This window comes from Phodopus roborovskii, unplaced genomic scaffold (assembly GCF_943737965.1).
Source record: "Phodopus roborovskii unplaced genomic scaffold, PHOROB, whole genome shotgun sequence".
NCBI classification, from domain to species: Eukaryota; Metazoa; Chordata; class Mammalia; order Rodentia; family Cricetidae; genus Phodopus; species Phodopus roborovskii.
Window position 1 is genome coordinate 26,830,323 of NW_026126567.1, and position 21,688 is coordinate 26,852,010.

The 21,688-nt window shown below is 35.4% G+C and overlaps 2 protein-coding genes across 2 annotated transcripts in view; both read right to left on the reverse strand.

Annotated features, from left to right (window-relative positions):
• Csmd3 (CUB and Sushi multiple domains 3) overlaps positions 1–21,688 on the reverse strand; it is a 1,059,412-nt gene that overhangs the window by 705,820 nt on the left and 331,904 nt on the right. The gene's annotated exons all lie outside the window — the stretch shown is intronic.
• LOC127235209 (60S ribosomal protein L6) lies at positions 15,916–16,870 on the reverse strand. The gene has a single exon (XM_051202441.1). The coding sequence runs from the start codon at positions 16,850–16,852 to the stop codon at positions 15,962–15,964; it is 891 nt and encodes a 296-aa protein (XP_051058398.1). The 5' UTR covers positions 16,853–16,870; the 3' UTR covers positions 15,916–15,961.

The following is a 21,688-nucleotide window of genomic DNA, read 5'->3' on the forward strand; positions in this document are numbered from 1 at the left end:
AAAGAATTTTTCACCATCTAGGGAGATGATCATGTGGCTTTTCTTTTTCAGTTTGTTTATATGGTGGATTACATTGATGGATTTTTATATGTTAACCATCCCTGTATTTCTGTGATGAAGCCTATTTGATCATGGTGGATGATTTTTCTGATATGTTCTTCAATTCAATTTGGCAGTATTTTATTGAGTACTTTTGCATCAATGTTCATGAGGGAAATTGGTCTGCAGTTCTTTAATTGTGTCTTTGTGTGGTTTGTGTACAAGATAATTGTAGTCTCATAAAAAGAATTTGGCAATGATCCTTCCGCTTTATTGTGTGGAACACTTTGAGGAATAGTATTAACACTTCTTTGAATTTCTGGTAGATTTCTACACTAAAACCATCTGACCCTGGGCTTCTTTGGTTGGGAGAATTTTGATGACTACTTCTATTTCATTAGGGGTTATAGGTCTTTTTAAATTTTTTGTATGTACTTTATTTAGTTTTGGTAAGTAATATCTATTCAGAAAATTTTCTATTTTCTTTAAAATTTCCAAGAAATGCCATCATCCAGTATTGATTGAAGCAGAAGCAGAGATTCACAGCTAAACACTGAGATAAGCTACTGAAATCCAGTTATAGAGAAGGAAGAGTGAGGAACACAGGGGTCAAAACCATGGTGGTAAAATCCCCAGAAATAGATGACCTGAGCAAGTGGGAACTCATGGGCACCAGTCTAACAGCTGGGAAGCTAACATAGGACCAAACCAGACCCCCTGAACATGGGTGTCAGCAAGGAGGACTGGGAAGTCTGTGGGACCTCTGGCAGGGGAACCAGGATGTAGCTCTAGTACAAATGGACTTTGGGAGCCCATTCCCAATGGAGTATGATTCCCTTAGCCTAGAGACATTGGGAGGGTCTGAGCCCTAAACCAAATTACTTCAAAGACTTGGATAATCTCTCATGGAAAGCCTCACACTTCCTGAGAAGTAGATAGGGGATGGGATGAAGGGAAGTATGGGGCATGGGAGGATGGGAAGGAGAGGGAACTAAAATTTTGATGTAAAATAAAAAAATTAAATAAATTAAAAAGTAAAGAAAGAACAGAAGTAAAAATAAATAAAGACAGACCATTCTTGGGCTAATGTAGGAGAAAAAAGTCATTATGCTTTTGATAGATAAGAACAATATCAAAAAACTAAGTATGAAACTAAAGAAATATTGGGGTAAATTCAAGTTAATAAACAGCTGACAATATAGTCAGATGACCACAGAGACACATTACCATTCTCTCTTGCAATACAATAAAGAAAAACACCAAATAAATGATATGAAGAATATTGAATGCTTAAATTGATGCATTGTCAAACTCAGTAACTTCTAATGTGTGTATGAATTTCAAAATTGCATGTGAACCAATTAATTGCATCTATATCATAGATAGTTAATTTTAATAGGTCAATATATGCTTTACCATTAATGGCACAAATTAATGTTAATAAGAAAGGGTATTGGTAATGCTGATTATGATATGTTTTATGCTTTAATTTATTCCTTCACTCAGTTAATGTATGTTCTGTATATTACATTATATAGAGCTCTCTAAATAAATCACTGTAAAATCCATTAAAAGCTTTAAAAAAACTATATCAAATTAAAAAATAAAAAAAAAGAAAAAAATCAAGGTTACATCAAATGTAAAGTTATCTGATCAAGGAAATATACCAAGAGTTTATCATTTTTTGAGTGTATAATGGAGAAATGTAGGAGACATTGAGGGAGAAATGAGAAAGGGAAAATAATTATAATTATATATTCTTTACAATTTAAAAGCCATGACTATTATCACATATCCAAATTTTTCAAATCACACTAACACACACACAAACACAATCCAAATTAAGATCTATAATATATGACCTAATTTTATTTTGTATATATTTAGTTTGTTTAATTATCAATGCTAGAACTTAATATAAAAATTCCTGAAAGAAATTTTATTTTCTAGTCATTTGCCTGTTGATTTTCTTATGCATTGATTTGCACCTCATATGTACAGTGAATTATTTCAGATTATCTCAAGTCTGAGTACCTTCTTAATTTGAAGACTTTCTGATTTAATTAAGAGTTTACTTAGCAAATCAACACATGTTGAGATATCATGGCTGAAAATGTACTTTTCCTGTTTGTTCAATTTTAGTGCAACTTAACCATTGATATCAAAGAATACTACAAATTTGAAGACTGGCAATTTCCTCTTGATTAGAAGATTACTGAATAATCAAACAAATGTCTTCCTGGGACAAAATTAACATAAAGCACAACAAAATTATGAAAATCATCTTCTATTAACTTTTTAGCCAAATATGCTATTATCTCCAGGAGAGATTTAAAATAATACACAAATATATATATTTATTTATTTATTTATATAGTTATGGGAATGTGTAATATAATATATTTGCATTTTAACCACTTTTCTCATAGAGGCATGGGAAAACCAAATAAGAAATAAGTATGCTATGTTTTTGTGTTATTTGTTTTGGATTTTTTTTGTTGTTGTTGTTTTAGTTTTTTTTTGTTTCCTTGCCCCCTCTACTCTCTCTCTTTTTTTTTCTTTTGTTTTTGTTTTTGTTTCCTCTCTTTTTTTTTTTTTTTCTTTTCTTTTGGTTTTTCAAGACAGGGTTTTTCTGAGTTGCTTTGGAACCTGTTTGGAACCTGTGCTGGAACTAGCTCTGTAGACCCAGCTGGCCTCAAACTCACTGAGATCTGTCTGCCTCTGCCTCCTGAGTGCTGGTATTAAAGGCATGTGCCACCAATATCTGAGTCTTGTATCCCATGTTTATATTTCTTTATTTTCTAATACTGAAGATGAGGTATTACCTAATAGCAATATAGATATTTTCTAATTTCATTTACAATTCATATTAAAATAAACAAATACAGTTAACCATAATCCTAAAGATAACATAAAACCACCAATAAAATATAATGGCTATATTAAGTTGCTTTTTCTGAAGCTAAGAAGCCATTTGTTGCATAATTGCCAGGCTTCTATGCCATGCACTCCTGAAGAGACTAAATCAGCAAGCTAAATAGTGTACTTCTTACTTCATTATATAACAGAGGTTGGCAATATTGTCAGCCAAAATGGAAAGGATGGCAGAATAATGTGCACAAGATGAAGAGTGCTTGACCCATCAAGCTTTACAGCTTCCTCTCATTTCCAGTAAGAAGGGAAATGTTATGACACAGTGACTATGCACCCCTGCTCTCGTCTGCAAGTGTCTGACTGAAATGCCCAGTACAATTCTGTGTTTGAGAGGAGGAGCTCTGATGGGAATCCACACAGGAAACACAGTCCTGAGGAGGATGCAGTGGAAAATTTTTCACACCAATATGAAAATCGCTAGATATTCCTATATATGTACATTTCCAAGATGGCAAGTTTATAAGGGTTAGTCAGAAAACAATTACATTTTCTTCATGTTAAATTATTTTTGTTACTAAATTTAAATTAAAAATATTAACATGACAAATTATGAATGGATTTTCTGTGAGATAGTATTTTAGCTTACAGACCATTTAAATCTTTGAGAATGATTTAATGCATATTTAAAGACAGGACATACTTTAATTGGATTTTATAGTACAGTATTATATGAAATCATTTGAATTACAAGATTTTACTGACTTAAAAGAATATTACAAATACATGGTATTTTACTTTATGAATTATTTTAAATAATATTTATCAAATGAAAACCTGTGTAAAATAAAGTTAAGAATAATTTGTATATATTTTCCATTATTGTTTGCAATAAAGAATCAAACATATGTTCATAAATTTGAATACAGGGATTTATATTTCAGGAAGAAAAGGGTTCCACATATGTAGTGGCACCTTGTTTCACCTATAGACCTGAGGCCTTAAGGGGTGGCTTCGGTGTGTGATACAATATGCCAAAACAGTTATAATACTTTTTATTATTAACATTCATATTTATAATTATATATGATATATAACAACTCTACAGAATCTTGCAATCTTTCTGCAACTTTAGTGATGTCGCTAAGCCTTAACTGTAGGTGTTTTGTTACAAATATCCTATATAGGATTAAGCTCTCCATGGTTACTCATTCTTTTCATTTTAACAAGTTGTAGCAATCTCTACCTCTGTGTGTTGGAATTGGAAGTCTTATCAGTGATGTGTGAAACTTGCTCTTGAATGTATGCACACAGTTAACAACTTAGAACATAACTGGAAAATATATAACTTTAATTTGACAGAAGTAGGCACTACTCCAAGGCCTCTAAACTTGCCTGCCATGTGTGCTTGGTCAGGCTTCAGTAAAAAGCATGTGCTACTTCAAATTGATTGGGGTTTAAGTTCAATTAGGTATACTTTGGTTACCCACATGGTGTATTGTTGCTATTATGAATCATCTTCCTGACCTCAAAGTTCTCTTTCAATAGCCAGGAGTACTAAAGAAGATAAAGTTGTGAGCTATGCAGTCATGTAAGGTGTACTGTGTCAACAGGTTCCTGATGGATTGGCTAAACAATAGTCATTAATGGTTAGAGATGATATTTATAGAGACAAGTGGACACAATTTAAAGGACATTGCCTAGTTATTGTAATTATATACTTCCTTATGTCTAATGCTAAGACAGTATGTGCAATACAGCAGTCTGATTTGTATCGACCAAATATCTGAACTGAGGTATTGGGTAGAGTAGGGTTATTTAAATAATTCCATGGTTCTTTCTGCTATAATTTGGGATTAGCAGGAAAGATAGGAAAAAGTGTTGTAGGGTTTTTTGTTTTCTGTCTGTTTTTTAATTTTATTGAGGGACAAACGAATGTGGGAAAGGGAAAAGAATCAGAGCCTACAATGAGTAGAAATTTTAGTTCTGAGAACTTAGAACCCTAAACCAAGTACCAAGAAAGGCTATTATTGAGAAGTATAGCCAGAATTTACCTTTGGATTTGTTGAGATCATGAGCCAATATAGAGCTATTAATTGTACACTGGCTTTTAACCAATCAATGTTTACCCATAGCCTTTGTAGGCACATTTTTTAAAATTTTAAATTTGAAATAAGCTTGTTTTACATATCAACCCCAGTTTCTGCACCCTCTCTTCCTCCCCTGTTCCCCCACCAACCCACATCCCATCCCCTTTCTGCACCCAGGGAGGGTGAGGCCTTCCTTGTGGAGTCTTCAAAGTCTGTTATATCATTTGGAGTAGGGCCTAGGCCCTCTCTCTTGTGTCGATACTGAGGGAGTATTGCTCTATGTGGAATGGGCTCCCAAAGTTCATTTGTATACTAGAGATAAATATGACCCATGACCAGAGGTCCCATAGACTGCCTAGTTCTCCTAACTAACATCCACAATCAGAGAGTCTGGATTGGTCCTGTGCTGGTTTCCCAGCTATCAGACTGGAGTCCCATGAACTCCCCCTTGTTCTGGTCAGCAGTTTCTGTGTGTTTCTCCAGCCTGGTCTTTATCCCTTTGCTCATCAGTCCTCCCTTTCTGTAACTGGATTCCAGGAGTTTGGCTCAGAATTTAATTGTGGATGTTTGCTTATGTTTTCATCAGCTACTAGATGAATGCTCTAGGATGACATATAACATAGTCATCAATATCATTATCGGGGAATAACATTAAAGGAACATTTTAAAATAAAGTCACCAGTAGAATAAGCATATATGAAGATGGGGGGAGGTTCTCTGTTTCTTGTTCAATCTCTCCAAAGAGCACTGAAGGGAGATATCATTCTGTATAGTTTCTATAATTGGCTATTGAATAAAGCCCTGTTGGATAATAAGAAAGCAAGATAGGTGGGACTAGGAGAGGTGGAGAATTCTGGATAAAGAAGTGGTGTCACAATGTACCTTGGAAAGAGGGGGACATGAGTCTGGTGTTCTAGGTAAAATATGACCATGTAGAAATATATATATATATATATATATATATATATATATATATATATATATATGTGACAGAGCTAGCCAATAAGAAATGCTAGTAACTGGCCAACCGCTTTATAACTAATAGTGTCTCTGTGTGTTATTTTGGAACTGACATGGCTCTGTAACCATGGCAGTAAAGGGCTAGTAACAGCCCACCTCAAAAATCTTCTAAAGAAGTGATATGGGAACTTAGTATACTGTTTCTCTAATAGTAGAATAAGCAGGTGTGACTCTGTGTGATAGAGTCCAAAGCAGTTCTGATTTAAGGGAATTGGGAAAGGAGATGTTGAGATTCTCCCACATGGCTCACCATGGCCTTGAGATGTCTGAGTAATGCTGCTACACTTTTGTTGATCACTTGATTGTCCCACACATTTGTCTTTTTGTTGGTTTGTTTCTTTGTTTAAGTGATACAAAATGTATCTCTTTGTTTTCTAGTTGTCATTTTTTATTGTCCTCTCAAATATCATGTAGTTCTGATTGTTTCACTATAACTTTCTAAATGCTATTCATGCTATTCAGGAAATAGTTGCTTCCTATTGAGGAGTACAATGATCTTTAGTCTATCATTTCCATCCTAATTATGCATGTAATCTTCTCACCAGTTGAAACATATATGATGTGGGATCCCATGTTTCCTTGAACTCCTTCTCCTTTGTCAATTAGGACTGGCAACTTTTTTCTTTATATTGTCTCTACTATTTGAAGTGTTGTTCTTGCCCAAATAACTTGACAAATAGCTACTTCCTCTTAAAGATTAGTTCAAATGTTTCTTGTCTGTGACACTATTACTTTTTTATGGTTTTTTGGCTCTGAAATGTGAGCAAGGACTTCAAGTAACATAAGTGTTTGTCTGCATGTCTTACACCTCCTTAAAGCTTGAAAAACTAAGCCCAGTAGACAGTTTTAGAAAATTCTAAATCTGTGTTAAATGAAAAGCTTAAAATACCACTTAGATCAATCATCGCTGTCACTTGGGTGAATAATTGCTATGTTATCCCAATATAGATACTCAATTCTTGATGTAGCTTTTGCTGTACTTTCTAATCTTGAATAATTTTTATACACACATATGTGTGCTTTTGTTTATATATGCCACACATATTTAATTATATTTTAGTTCATAATATTAAAATGTAAACCTTTGATCACCATCAAGTTCAAACATAAGAGGAATATAAAGCTGATTTTAATACTGAATAATAAAGCAACTACCAATATACCTATACTAAAAACACATGATATACAGTGAAGACCTGACCTGTTAAACTGAAGGAGAAATTCAAGTGATTTGGACATAGAAAATCATAATTGTTTTTGTGGTGGTCTTCGTGTTAAAATGAATTAACATCAATAAATACTGAGAATGTTATTTCAGATAGAAATACAGTAGTGCAAAAGGCACAAATTTTTAATTTTTCAATTTTTTATTTCAATTTACATTCCAATCAGAGTTCTACCCCCATAGCCTCCTCCCACCCCCTCACCTCCTCCTAGCCCACTCCCAGTCCACTCCTATCCATGGGAAAGGGCTCCCATGAAGAGTCAACATAGTCTGGTACAATAGGTTGGGGCCGGGCCAGGTCCCTCTCCCATGCATTAAGGCTGAGCATGGCATCCCACTATAAGGGATGGATTCCAACAAGCTAGCTCCAAGATTATATTTATGTCCTACTGCCACTGAGCATGGCATCCCACCCTAAGGAATGGGCTCCAACTAACTAGCACATGTACAAGACTAGTATCATGCTCCCACTGCCAGGAGCCCCTGTGATACTAAAAGCATCACAGCTGTCTGTCACATATGGAGGGCCTAGTTATGATCTCTGGAGTCTCCACAGTTGTAGGTCTAGAGTTCACAAGTTTCCATGACCTTAGTTCAGCTGTCTCTGAAAATTTCCCCCATCACGATCATTTCAAGTCTTGAAGATATGTTCAGGAGACAAAAATATGAGTTTGGTGAACTTTTTGGGTTTTTTTGCTCAAACATCTGGATGTTTTAAACTATAATTCTTGCTTCTGCTTGCCTTTAGTGACTGAATTTGACTTCCACTATTTAACAAATTATTCTTTTACCTTGAAGTAATTCCAAGAAAGGTATTTTTTTAATCCTGGTAACTTTTGCTTTATTGGTATTATCTGAAACAAATTGCACAAAACATTCTCCAAATTGAGTTGTTTCAATTACTTGTTCACATACAGTTGTCTCAGCAATGGGAAGTCATGTTTATGAGAATGAAGTCCACCTCCCAGAGAGAGCTACAGCCACAGGGAAGGTCTCCACAAACCTTAGAAAAAATCCCAGTGTGTAGATATGATTTCACGGAGTAACCTTTTAATCTTCAATAGGAACTGTCAACAAGTTAACTTAAGAGTCTGCACACACAAAGATAACTAAATGAGGTACTTGAATTGTTCCTAATACAAGCCCTTCTTCTACTTCCTGGAGAACTGAGTCAATCCCAAATGCCCTGACGTTAGACATATTATAGCTTTACTTTGCAAAATTTACTTTGCAAAAGAGCACCACATACAAACTCACAGACCACTCCATTTGATTGGCTTGTTCCTGGTTCAATCCTTAATACTAGCTTCTGTAAAAACATGAGTGATGCTCACTCACTAAAAGACTCTAAGGGATTTGGGATGCTCAAAATTCCAGAAAGAGCAATGTGTAAAATCACCTTCAATCTCTCTCATATTTGGTACATAAAAAGTAACTAAAGCTCCGAGTGTTACAGTGTAATGCTGAATCATGTGCATCATGGATAGATTTGGAGAGCATTTGTTTCTTGTCCTGTGTTTCTTTACATTTGTTTCAGCAAGCTAAGATTTGATAAGTAAGCTGAACAAATGATTTTAAATCTCTGTACGACAACCTTTTCTAAAAATATTATCACCTACTTAATACAAGGAACTATGCATCAACTAACATCAAGATGTCTGTAAGTGATGTTATGTCCTCTCTGATTCAAAACCTGCCGGAACTCCCTAAAGTATCATACACTCTAAAAGTGGCAAATTAAGAGTACAAGTGTTTGTATAGAAGGTACCTCTGAGTACTAGAGTGCCTGTGATTTTTCTCAGCCCCACTAAAGGGAAATGTGCAAGGTTTCTAGCATTCAACTGTGTTATATGGTATCAGTAACAATGAAGTCACTGCTCAACACAGAACAAGGCTGATGAACCAAGTAACATGAATTAACCTTTTTAATACCAGGAAACACAAACTCAGAATACCTGAAGCAAGAGCAGATCAACAAATATGAAACACAGAGTATATGTTAGGGTATTTCCCCAGACCCTGTTCTTGGTTGACACTTTCATTTGTCCAAAGATTCTTCAGTAAACAGGTTTTGAGTCTAGTAAATTTTTAAGTGTGCTTAGCTAGGAATATCAAAAATTAAGAGAAGCTATTTTGAATATTATTCTATTACTTATATTCCATAAAAATTATAATAACAAAATTCTTTAAGGACTTTGTTAGATAAGTGGTAGGTCCATATAAACATGACATAATACTTTGCATATCAGAAAGGGTCAAATGATTTCATATAATAGAATGTGTCATATAGTATCCAGCATTTTATATAAAATGAAATCAATGTATAAAATGATAATATCAGACAACTGGCCTATTCACAAATACATGCACTTAGTTGTCCCTAGTGGAAACAAAAATAATTTTATGATATTCAGAAAAAGGTTGAAAATATATTTACATTCATTGCACATTCATTTACCTACAGAAATAAATTATGTATGATTACTGATATGATTTATAAGTCTAGCAGAGTTCAGTCAATCACATATTAAATAAGAAAATGACATGAAATAATTATCCCACTATATCAGTGACATGAAACTTAGACATGTATAAGACAGAATGTTTCACTCAAGTTTTAAGTAAAATTGCTCAAATTAAAATATAAATGCATATTTCTTTATAAATTTTTATCAAGCTTGTAGAGGCAGAAACTTATTTTGATATGTAATCTTTCTTCTCAAAATGAATTTTAGAGATGCTGAATGTAAATGTCTTGTAACTCTTATTAAATGTATTCACAAATGTGTTTTAAATTAAAGGAATTGAGCATATACATCAATCTAAACACATAAATAAAAGTGTTTTTAATATATACATTAGTATTAATTACTTCTATGATTTAGGATGGAGTTATCTCATTTTGTGTCACTTGCAAATTCTGAAACAAAATCCCCAAATCTAGAAAGTATGAATTAACATTTGGATGTGGAAAGTGGAGGAAGAGATGGGGATATATGACTTATGATCTTTTCAAAATTGTTGCTTTTCAATTTCATTTCTATGGTTTAGCAAAGATACAGCATGAATAGTGAAAAATCCTTAAAAACTTTATACAGCAAACTAAAAATAGAATAATTATTTTGTTACTGATATTTGGGTAAGTAAATACAGTTTTAATGTCTTATATTGAAGGATATGCTGTTGTTTCCATTGCTCAGCAAAGAAATTCCAAACTTCATTATAGCTTCTCATCATAGCTTTTAGTGGAATTATATTGATTTTTTTAAAAAAATAAATTTTTATTCAAATGAAAATAATCTTTATATTCCAGTCCAGTTACTTCTCCCTCCCATCCTCCCAATCTCCTCACCAACCACCTATCTCACGCCCATCCACTCCTCAGGATGGGTGGGAATTCCCATGAGGAAATCATAAAAGTCTGTCACATCATTGGAGGCAGGACCTAGGCCCTCCCCTATGAATCTAGGCCGAGAGAGTAGTCCTCCATAGGGAATGGGCTCCCAAAGCCCATTTGTGCACTAGGGATAAATACTGGTTCTACTGCCAGAGGCCCTGTACACTGCCCATGGCCCCCAACTTACACCCACATTCAGGGGGCCTAATTTGGACTTATGCTAGTTCCCTGGCTATCAGTCTGAAGACCACGGGCTCCCAATTGCTCAGGTCAGCTGATTCTGTGAGTTCCCCTAGCATGGTCTTGACCCCTTTCCTCATCCCTCCTCCCTCTTTACAACTGGATTCCAGGAGTTTGGCTCAGTGCTTAGAGTGGATTTCTGTTTCAGCTTCTAAAAAGCTACTGAATAAAGGCTCTACTATGGCATTTAAGGTAGTCATCAACCTCATTATCGGGGAAGGGGAAAGACTTTTAAGGTAACCTCTCCACTATTGCTTAGATTCTTATTTGGGGACATCCTTGTGGATATCTGGTGATTTCCCTAGTGCCAGGTTTCTCTGTAAGCCCATAGGCTCCCTCTATTAAGGTATCTCTTTCCTTGCTCTCTTTCTCTGTTCTTCCCCCAACTTGAGTTACCTGATCCCTGATGTTCTCACAGATCCTCTCCTTCTCCTATCCTTCTTCTCCTGCCTCCCTCCTTCCTCTCCCATTAAAAAAAAATGACATCTAAAAATTTGAAGACAAATGGATGGAACTAGGAGAAACCATCCTGAGTGAGGTAATCCAGACACAGAAAGAATAACATGGCATATACTCAAGCATAAGTAGATATTAGACATAGAGCAAAGGATTACTAGACTACAATCCATACATCCAAAGAAGCTAGAAAACAAGGAGGACCTAAGGGAGGCATACATAGACACCCAGGGGAAAGGAAAAAGTTTTCTGAGTAAATGTTGATTTTTAGTCAACAAACAGTGGTCATTTAAACGCCTTACTCCCAATTAGACATATCTTTTCTAATGTGTATATTTCCAGAAGAGTTACAGTTTATATGTCAAGAACACACACATTAATTTCTTTCTCTATTGCGTTAAAAAATAAAGTTCTACAGTAAAGTGATGTTAAAAAATTCAATGAAATTGTTTTCCAAGAGTTCTATTTGAAAATTACTTAATTTTATTGTGATTTTTAATCTTTTAAATTGTTACTCTTTTTATATCTAAGGGATTTATGCTGATTTTTTATTTTAGTTTTTTTTTCTTTTGTATGTGTGTACTGTGTAGTTTAAAGTGTACATACAAGTTTTCATGTGTGTAGACATGGGTATGTTGTTGTGCTTGTGTGCACTTTCATTTCTCGTGTTTTACTTGATCATTATTTCTATATATGTAGAGGTAGGGTTTCACAACTGAATCATCATTCATTGATTCAGGCGGTTAGTTAAAGAATTTGGATGGAGGATCCCTTATGTATCCTTTGTCTATTTCTTCAGAGATCTCTGAAGTGCCAGGATTAGAGCTGGTCTCTGACAATATCCTAGCAGTTATTAGATGTTATGTACTCAAAATAACACCCTCATTCTTGGATAGCAAACACTTTGACAACAATGATACCTTCTTAGATCCTATACACAGACACACTGAAATAATAATGACCAATTACCATGCAAACACTCATTTGAAGACTTTAAGTTGTAATAAAGTAATGGTAGTGATAAACACTACTGAATATTTAGGCTACTCGACCGTATTATAAGTTTCTAAAGGCCAGGCCTTCATTTGAAATTTATCACTTGGTATAGCATGAGGGCATAACAGGTGCTCAGCAAATGTGTGCTGAACTGCATCAAATGTCAACACCTAACCTTCAAGAAAAAGCCATCACTTTTCCCCATCAAAGAAAAGAGCAAATGTGACAAGATGATATGTCAATAACTTGTGATGGAAAGGGAGGATTTTCAGGACTTCACTCTAAATTTACCTCCACTTTTTATACTTCAACAAATTTGTGTTTACTTTTTCATAGTATGTCAGCATGAATTATAGTTACCTAGGGAGATGCCACGATCTTAAAAATACATATTTCTAGCAGAAATCTAACAAGAATTTACTTAATAATTATTTAATAAATCAAATAGCTGTTTTAAATTATATTTTCCCTTAGTTTAAAAATACTGGCTTTTCCTACCACAGACTTGAATTTGATTTCTCTAGGATTCTTTTATTTGAAATTCTACACAACAATAATTCGGGAAAACATTTCACTATACAAGTTAAATTGAGAATGATATATTTTATTGAAGTAAGTAAATGAAATTTCCCTCTAGTCCACATTTTTGAGACAGAATTTCATGATATGAAATCCTGAACTCAAATTCACTGTGTGTTCCAGGAGAGTCAACATCATAGTGATCTCCCACTGTAATCCTCCTGGATACTGAGATTACTGATGTCTGCCACATGCCTGATTTAATCCTACTGTTAACCCTAGAAAATGTCTTATGGGAAAATAAAAGTTAGGTATCAGCAAGTAAACAAAACTGTCAGTAGATTTTCTGTTCCATTTGAAAGATGTTTTATAAATATGATTATTGGATATTAATACAATTCAATAGTCTATTAATTAAAATAGTATTGTTGTGGTGATTTTGTTGTTGGTTACTACATAATTAAAGAAATTTTATAGCATTTGGGCTTGATAAGAAAAAACAATTTTGTATTATAAAAAATCTTGATGGAGAATTGTAGCCCTAGCTCAAATTAAGAGATCACAATATTCTGCCAAAGAACTTCAGTTTGATACCCAGAGACTACATAAGGTGCTACACAACAACCTGAAACTCCAACTCCAACTCCAACTGTATCTGTCATTTGTGTGCTCTGTGAGCATAGACACTCATTTCCTCATGCCCACTGACAGATACACATACTTTAGAGTAAAGAAGCTGCAATTAAAGAAAGATAATTTAATAGCCTTAATAAATGAGGTACAGTTGTTATTATTCACATGAAGTGACTATAAATAAGAAATGGGGACATTAAGAGGCTAGTCTTACCGATACTTAAGTATAGTTTTTCCTTAATTTCTCCATAGAAGATGCAAGTCATTTGGCTTTACCTTGGACACTGAAAACCTTCCTTGTTTATGTATAAGGTGGCCTTTATGAAATACAAATCAGTGAGTGACAAATTAAAGAAAATGCTATTTGGAAGAAAAAATAAAATGTATGATTTTCAGATTGACAGGAGAGGGCCTGAGAATGGATAAAATAGATCCCCGAGGTGCAAAGAATGGGTTCTGGTACAATTTTTCAAGTTAATGAGGACGTAAATGTTATGAGACATTGTAAAGCACCTGTTGTCAACATCAAAGAAGTCATATCCAACTCTGACTATTCTAAGTGTGTTATGTTGGAAAGATGGCATGGTTCTTGAGAAAGCATACAGTCAACACTAAGAGACCCCAGAGTCAGCAGTTATCAGATTAATACCTCATACAGTCTTTTTTAATTGCAATAACTATTGGAAATCTCATATGGAAAGTCTTTCTGAACAGAACACCATTAGCTCAGGTACTAAGTTCAACAATTGATAAATAGAAAGGACCTCATGAAACTGAAAAGCTTCTGTAAGGAAAAGGATACTATCTTTTGAAAAAGTGGCAGCCTGAAGAATGGAAACATATTTTGACCAACTATACATCTGTAAGGGAGATAATATCCAAATATATATAAAAGACTAAAAAAGAAAAAACTAGACAATAAGAAAACAAATAAGTTAAATACTAAATGGAATACAGAACCTGGAAATCTGCTGGCCATTTTGATCAGGGAAGCAGGTAGACTAAGTACAGATTTTAACATCATATTTCTCTACTCCAAATCCCATTATCCAGCCTGATATCCAGCTCTGTAGTAAACCACCTGCTATACTGCATCTCCTCTCTGCCTCCATCTCCAATTATTTTCATAGATATTCACTCCCTAATCCCCAATCATTCTGTAAAGCCCTGCCTCCAATTTCAGCATGTATTCCCAGAAAACCAACAAGCAAAGCCTTCCAGAGAAGCAAACAGGCCAGGAAAACAGGTAGGCTAACTGCAGATCATCACCTCTTCCTTCTCTTCTCCAAATCTAATCCTCTAAACCCACACCTGTAGATTCAGGAATTTTGATTTAAAATACGAAAAGCCAAGAAATACACACTTAAAAAAAGATAGCATCTTTGGCCATCTTTGCTGGTCTTATTGAGAGCTGCATGTAGAGGAATCAAAAATGATTCCTAATTTCCACCTTGTACAAATCTCTACTTTAAGTGGATCAATGTCCTCAGTATAAAAGCAGACACATTGAACTTGATAGGATAGTAGGGAAAAAGAATGATCTTGAACTCACTAGCACCTAAAAAATACTTTCTGAATACATGTATTCAGATCATGTATTAAGATCAACAGTTAATTAATAGGACCTCATGAAACTGAAAAGCATCTGTAAGTAAAAGGACACCATCATTTGGATGAAGGTGAAGCAGACAGAATGAGTAAGATTTTGCCACCTCATCATCCAATATATATATATATATATATATATATATATATATATATATATATATATATAAAGTGTATCTAGGGTACAACCCATTCTAAAATTATGAATTAGATATAAACAGGGGATTTTCAAAAGAGAAATGTCCAATTGCTGAGAAACACTTAAATAAATGTTCTGCATGCCTAATAATCAGAGAAATGCAAAAACAAAACTACTTTGAGATTTTATTACACACACTTAAGAATGGCTAGGAAAACTGGAACAAGTGACAGCTCAGGTTGAAGAGGTTATAACATAAGGGGGGTCACTAACCCAATGCATGTGAGACTGAAACCTTATATATCCAATATGGCTATTATGGTAGCAGTTCCTCAGGAAGATGGGTATTGTGGATTATGGCCCTGGTTGAATCAAAGCTGACTGGCCAAGAGCCGGACTGGAAGAGATGATAGAGATAATATATATATTATCTAGAGAGAGAGAGAGAGAGAGAGAGAGAGAGAGAGACATGGATAGATAAATAGACAGACAGACAGACTATGAGATTTCATGAAAGAAGGACAGAGTTAGAAAGTTTCTGGCAAACAGATAAGCAAGATGATAACACTGGACTAAGAAAAAGTATCAAGCCATATGGCTAAACATGGGTTGATAAGAACATGGATTAATTTATGTGTAAGAGTTAGCTAGTAATAAGCCTGAGTTACTGGTCAAGCATTTACAATTTTTTTTTTTTACATATGAAGCTGTTTAATTAGGTTGATAGCAAGTTAGAAAACCAGTTTGTGAGGATACATCCCATTTGTCAGAGATAACTGAGACCGCAGGTAGCCCTGAAGCTGAGGAACAGCTTTGATCTTTGGCAAAAGCTGCGAGTCCACGGTTTTCTGATCAGCCTTGCGCTGCTCTGTAATCTTGTATTTCTCCTTCTCTGTGTCGAAGATCTCACCCTCCTGGTGCCTGGGGTTGCGTAGCTGCTTCTTCTTGAAGTAAGCATCAGTCAAGTGTTTGGGAATCTTAACTTGACTGATATCAACTTTTGTAGAGGTGGCGATGACAAATTTCTGGTGTGTTCTTCGCAGAGGAACTCTGTTGAGGGCAAGAGGTCTTGTCACAAGTAGCAAGCCACTGCCCAGCTGCTTCAGGAAAACCACTCTCTTGCCTCTGTGGCGCCCGGTGAGGATGATCAGGACTGTCCCGGGAGTGATGCTGGCACGAAGCTTTCTCACATGCTGACCAAAGGGCTTTTTGTCATGGCTCAGCAGCTTCCAGGGAACATCTTCAGTAGGGTAATACGGGGGCATTTTTTGAAGCTTAGCCACCCGGGTACCACCATTCTTGTCACCACCAACTGGTTTGGTGACGGTAGCAAGGACCTTCTCCTTTTTCTTCTTCTTTTCAACCTTAGATTTTGCAGCTGAGTATTTTCTTTTGTACAGGGCTTTTCTGGAATACATGGCAGATCGGGAGTACCTGCCAATCCCTCTAACCAGGACATGGTTCCGGCTGCAATGCGGCTCCCCCTTCTTGGGCTTTTTAACCTTAGGCTCACCCTTTTTGGCTGCATTGGCAGCAGGGGCACATGCGGCATCACCGCCAGCCTTCTTGGCTGCAGGCTTTTTCTCTTTTTTGTCAGGCTTCTCGGCTTTTTCACTTGCCATCTTGCAAGATGGGAAAGAGAACTAGGTCCCCAAGCATTTACAATTTATGTAAGTCTCTGTGTGATTATTTGAAAACAGCTTCAGGGCAGGGAAGGACAGAGAAACTTCTGCCTTCAAATGGGAATCGATGTACTTCAAGACCCAATTATATCATTATTGAACATATTTCCAAAGTACACTTCATGTTACCACAGAGAAATTGCTCAACTATGATTATTGCTGCTCTAGTCATAGTTGACAGAAATTTGGAACAACATAGATATACAGAAAATTTGGCACATTTACACAATAAAGCATTATTCAGTCATTAACAAACAAAATCATGAAATTCACAGGTACATGGGTGGACCTAGAAATTCTTCATCCTGAGCAAGGTAACACAAACACAGAATACAAATACAGTATGTATTTGTGAATAACTGCTGTTAAGTCAGTTATCAATGACAACCAAGCTAAAATCTATAAAGCCACTGAAGTTTAAAATAAAATATAGGATTGGGGAGGGGAGGGTTAGGAGCAGATAGGTCTCCCTAGGAAGTAGAAATAGAATACATAGTTATGGAATGCTGTGGAGGGCCTGGAATAAGGGGATCAAATGATGGGGGTGTGGAGGAAGAGGGTAATGAGGGAGAGAGCAGAGAAGCAACTAAAATTAAAGGCAATTTGTGAGTTCATGTGGAAACCAAATACAGTAGAACCTTTCACAGGTAAAAAAAAAAAAATCTTTCTTAAAGGTAGAACTCATCCCCATGAGTAGACAGCCAATGCAAATTAAATTCAAAGGCACATTGGAAGTTCTTTGTCTCATAATGTTAAATGGGGAATTTTTTAAACCCATACGTTGTTTTCATATATTATGGCTGTCTGTGCTATTTGTATTGAATTCATGTGTGTGAATATGTTTGTGTTTGTGTCTATATTACCATACTTTTCATTTTTTCTTTGTTTTTGTTGTTATTTTGTCCTATTTTGATTTGTTTGGTTATAATTTTTCTTGCATTATTTTATTAATTCTTAGATGTGAGAGAAAAGAAGGGTATGGCTATAGATAGGAAGGAAGGTGAACACAAATATGCAGAAGTTGGGGAGGGAAATCCATAATTATATGTATGGAAAGAACCTCCTTTAAATAAAAGAAAAATAAAAGAAGAGGAAAAATGACAATTCCAATGTCAGAAGAATGTAGCAGTTGATGTAAAAGCAACATCAGTTAAAGCCAAAATAGAGACTAAAGTAAAGGTCTATTATCAAGTCCTGCTGTCAGATTGATCTCACCATCATACTGACTGGATTTGGGATCATCTAGAAGACAAATATCTGCAAGAGTTGAGGTTAACCTGAGGAACAATATGCTCCCTGGATGAAGTTATCATCACATTATGGGATGACATCCTGAACTAAATTTTTGAAGAAGAAAAATGAGAAAGCAAAGAGAAAAAGTAGCTTTCATCTCAGTTTTTCCAGTACATACAAAAATGCAACCAGCTTCTTCGTAGGTCAGCTACCCTGACTTCCTTTTAAAATAAATTAAGCCTGTGCAAACCATTAGCCTAAATAATCACAGCCTCAAACAAGTTGCTTTTTCTCAAAAATTTTGCCCCATCACAAAGAAAAATAATTAATATAATGTCTATAAAATTACGTAGTTATTTTCATTTGAGTTATATATAGGACATGCCAAAATCAAACTTCTGTTGTTCTCTCCCCAGATATGTTCTTCAGCAACTAATCAAGACAATATTATAATACAGAAGCCCAACACATTTGAATCACTGAGTCCTATGTTCTTCTCTGTATCAGCTGTCTTAATCCCATTCAAGGTATGAATTGCCTTCCAAGAGTGTGTCCCAATTTAGTTCATTTACTCCAATGTATTTCCATCAGCAAGATTCCTGTTGTATCACATACACAGTTCAATAGTCACTCAATGACTCTTGTAAACAAATTGCTTTTCTGCTAAGAGCTGAGGCATTTTTTTAAATAAAGTCTGTACCATTATCTCATTTAACTTCTCAAATTTGGAGTGGAACTTGGACTCTTTATCGATGCTTCACAAAGCCTGGGAGTTCTTGGATTTGCCTGCTCGACAACTCCATTCCCCATGGGCATTCTTCCTCCACTGCTCTATAGCCACACTGACATTTCTCATTGCTACTGCCAAGCCTTTGTACTTATTCTTTGTTAAGGGTACAATGCCTTTCCTGTAGATAATTAAGTTCAGGTTCAACATTGAATGGAGATATTCTTCACATAGCTGTCCTACAATTATTATTTGAAAGAGATCTCCATTCTGCACTTATGTAATTGTCATACTCACATTCTTCAGTTTTCCATTCATTTTAATATATATATATATATATATATATATATATATTGTATTTTGGATCTTATAACATCTCTCCTTTGGAATTAGAGACCTCCCATGTCTTTTTTTTGCAAATCTATCCACAAAATAAGGAATAGCACAGTCATTTGAAAGATGAAAAACTAGACATTTTAAAATTAATTGACATTTAAATAAAGAAAAAAATATGTGCAAATTAAAAGTTTCTGCTTTATATCCATCAAGTGTGCTGAGTGAGGAGGTTCTTTATAGTAATATTTTGTCTGACAATGGTTTATTGTCACTTATAGCTTTTGTAGACTAAAATTATTTCATCCACCATTATTCAAATAGGTTACTCAACAAAATGCTAATTAACATTAAAGATTTGCACTTGAAAGAAAAAGGCAAATTATTTTAAGAATTAGCAGACATAAAAATATTTACATATTGTCTTAGAAAACATCTGATATATATGAAATGGAAAGTTTATTTTTAAAGTATTTATTATTTATTATTAATGTATCTGTGCTTGTGTATCACCTTGAATTGTTACAACAGTGTAAGTTGTAATGTGGTTTTTCTGGTCCAGCTTGTCTAGTCTTCTCTTTGCAACAGACATAGACCATTACAGAAAGCCACAAATGACCAAAATGTAAAGATGTAGAAACCAGGCCAAAGATGTATCTATAAAACAACAGTGTATAAGGTACAGAATAATTTCAGTAGAGGGTAGAGAGTTATTAAAGCTAGATGAGCAAGAACTTTAATATAGGATTGTGTAACATAGAAATTCCAGAAGCTACAAATTGGAATCTCACCAACATGGCTGCCTAAATATGAGCTGAACAGAAGTGACACTAATAGATGTGTTAAGATTGACAGGGAACTTTTCATTGATACCTGATAGACAAAGATCTCTAGGCAACTAAGGAATTCTGAGCACTAAAGAAATAATCATTCTCACAGAAGTTCATATCAGTTGATCTTCCCATACAACTGGTCAGTCCTGAAAACAAACCCATATAAGTTACACTATACATACAATGAGGGCTATACTTTTGTATTTAGGAGTATGAAATGTGTTATATGTATATACTGTGTGTGTGTGTTCACAATTCCATGTATTTGAAAGATCACTAAAAGTAAGGATACATGGGAGGGTTACAGGGAGGAAATGCTCTATCTATCTATCTAGATATATATTTATATATAATGATATAATTCTATTATAAAATTTAAGAATGAGGGTGAGATCAAAGGAAAAGGCATGGATCTCTTTAGGAAGGAGAGATAGAATAGAATTTTTGGGTGGACTTGGGGCAGGTGGGGATGTAATGGAAAGAATCAAGTGGGGGGAAGAAGGGACAGAGGAATAGAGTACAAGAAAAATGAATAGAGATGCTGGGCATTTGGGGAGCAATGTAGCAACCTAGTGTTCTGGAAACTTCTGTCACCTACAGAAGTGACCCAAAAGAAGAATCCTAGTAGTGGATGATATGGAGCCTGAACCAGCCATCTTGTGTAACCAAGCTAGGCTCTCAGTGGTGGGACCAGGACGTAACCAGTCAGAAAACCTATAACCCACAGCCTGTCCAATCTGTGACATTAAATGAAGCAATGGTGCCTCAAAGCTTCTGGGAGTATTCTACCAATGACTGGTCTAACTGGAGGCCCAAGCCATAATAGGGTGTCAATGCCCCACACTGCTGGCCAGGATGATAAAGCTATATTGGTTGGAGATCTATGGTAAAAATCAAATACAACTGAGAAAACAAAGTCAATGAAATGATTCCTAATGATATCCGCTAACTCATAAATTGGTGCCTAACCCAACTGTCCTCAAGAGGCTTGCTCCAACAGCCAATGAGAGAAATTGCAGAGACCTATACCCAAACATTAGGCAAAGTTCAGGAGATCTCTCAGAAGCAAGGTAGGAAGGATTGTAGAAGTCAGAGGGATCAACTAAGTATAGCTCATAGTGATTGACCAAGACTACCAGCAATCACAGAACTTGTATGGGTCTGTGCTATGTCCTCTGCATATATGTTGTAGTTTTTCAGAATGTGGGTTTTTGTGGGACTCCTAACAATAAGAGTGGAGGTCTCTGACTTTTTTTCTGCATAAGGAAGAAACCCTCTTCTTCCTCCTGAGTTGCTTTATCCAGTCTTGATATGAGTGTTTGTGTTTGTGCCTAGTCATATTGCATCTTGTTATACTATGTTTGGTTGATATTGCTCAGAGGCTGCTCTTTCAAATGGAACCAAGGAACAATGGATCTGGGGGAAGTAGTGGTGGGGACTGGGATGAATGGAAGTGGAGGGAGGGCACATTGTGATCAGGATGTATTGAATGAGAGAAGAATAAGAAAATAGAGAAAGGGAACATCATGTGCTCTTAACTTGCATGAAGATGGGGGACAGAAGGCATCATTAAATGCCAGGAGCTCCATAATAGTAGTAGTCTTCAGTTCTGAGCCATCTCTCCCACTCCAGGAGTGTTGTTTGTAAATC

Bases quoted from the DNA above. Each gene is read 5' to 3' on its own strand.
- LOC127235209 (XM_051202441.1), bottom strand. From the start codon at position 16,852: ATGGCAAGTGAAAAAGCCGAGAAGCCTGACAAAAAAGAGAAAAAGCCT.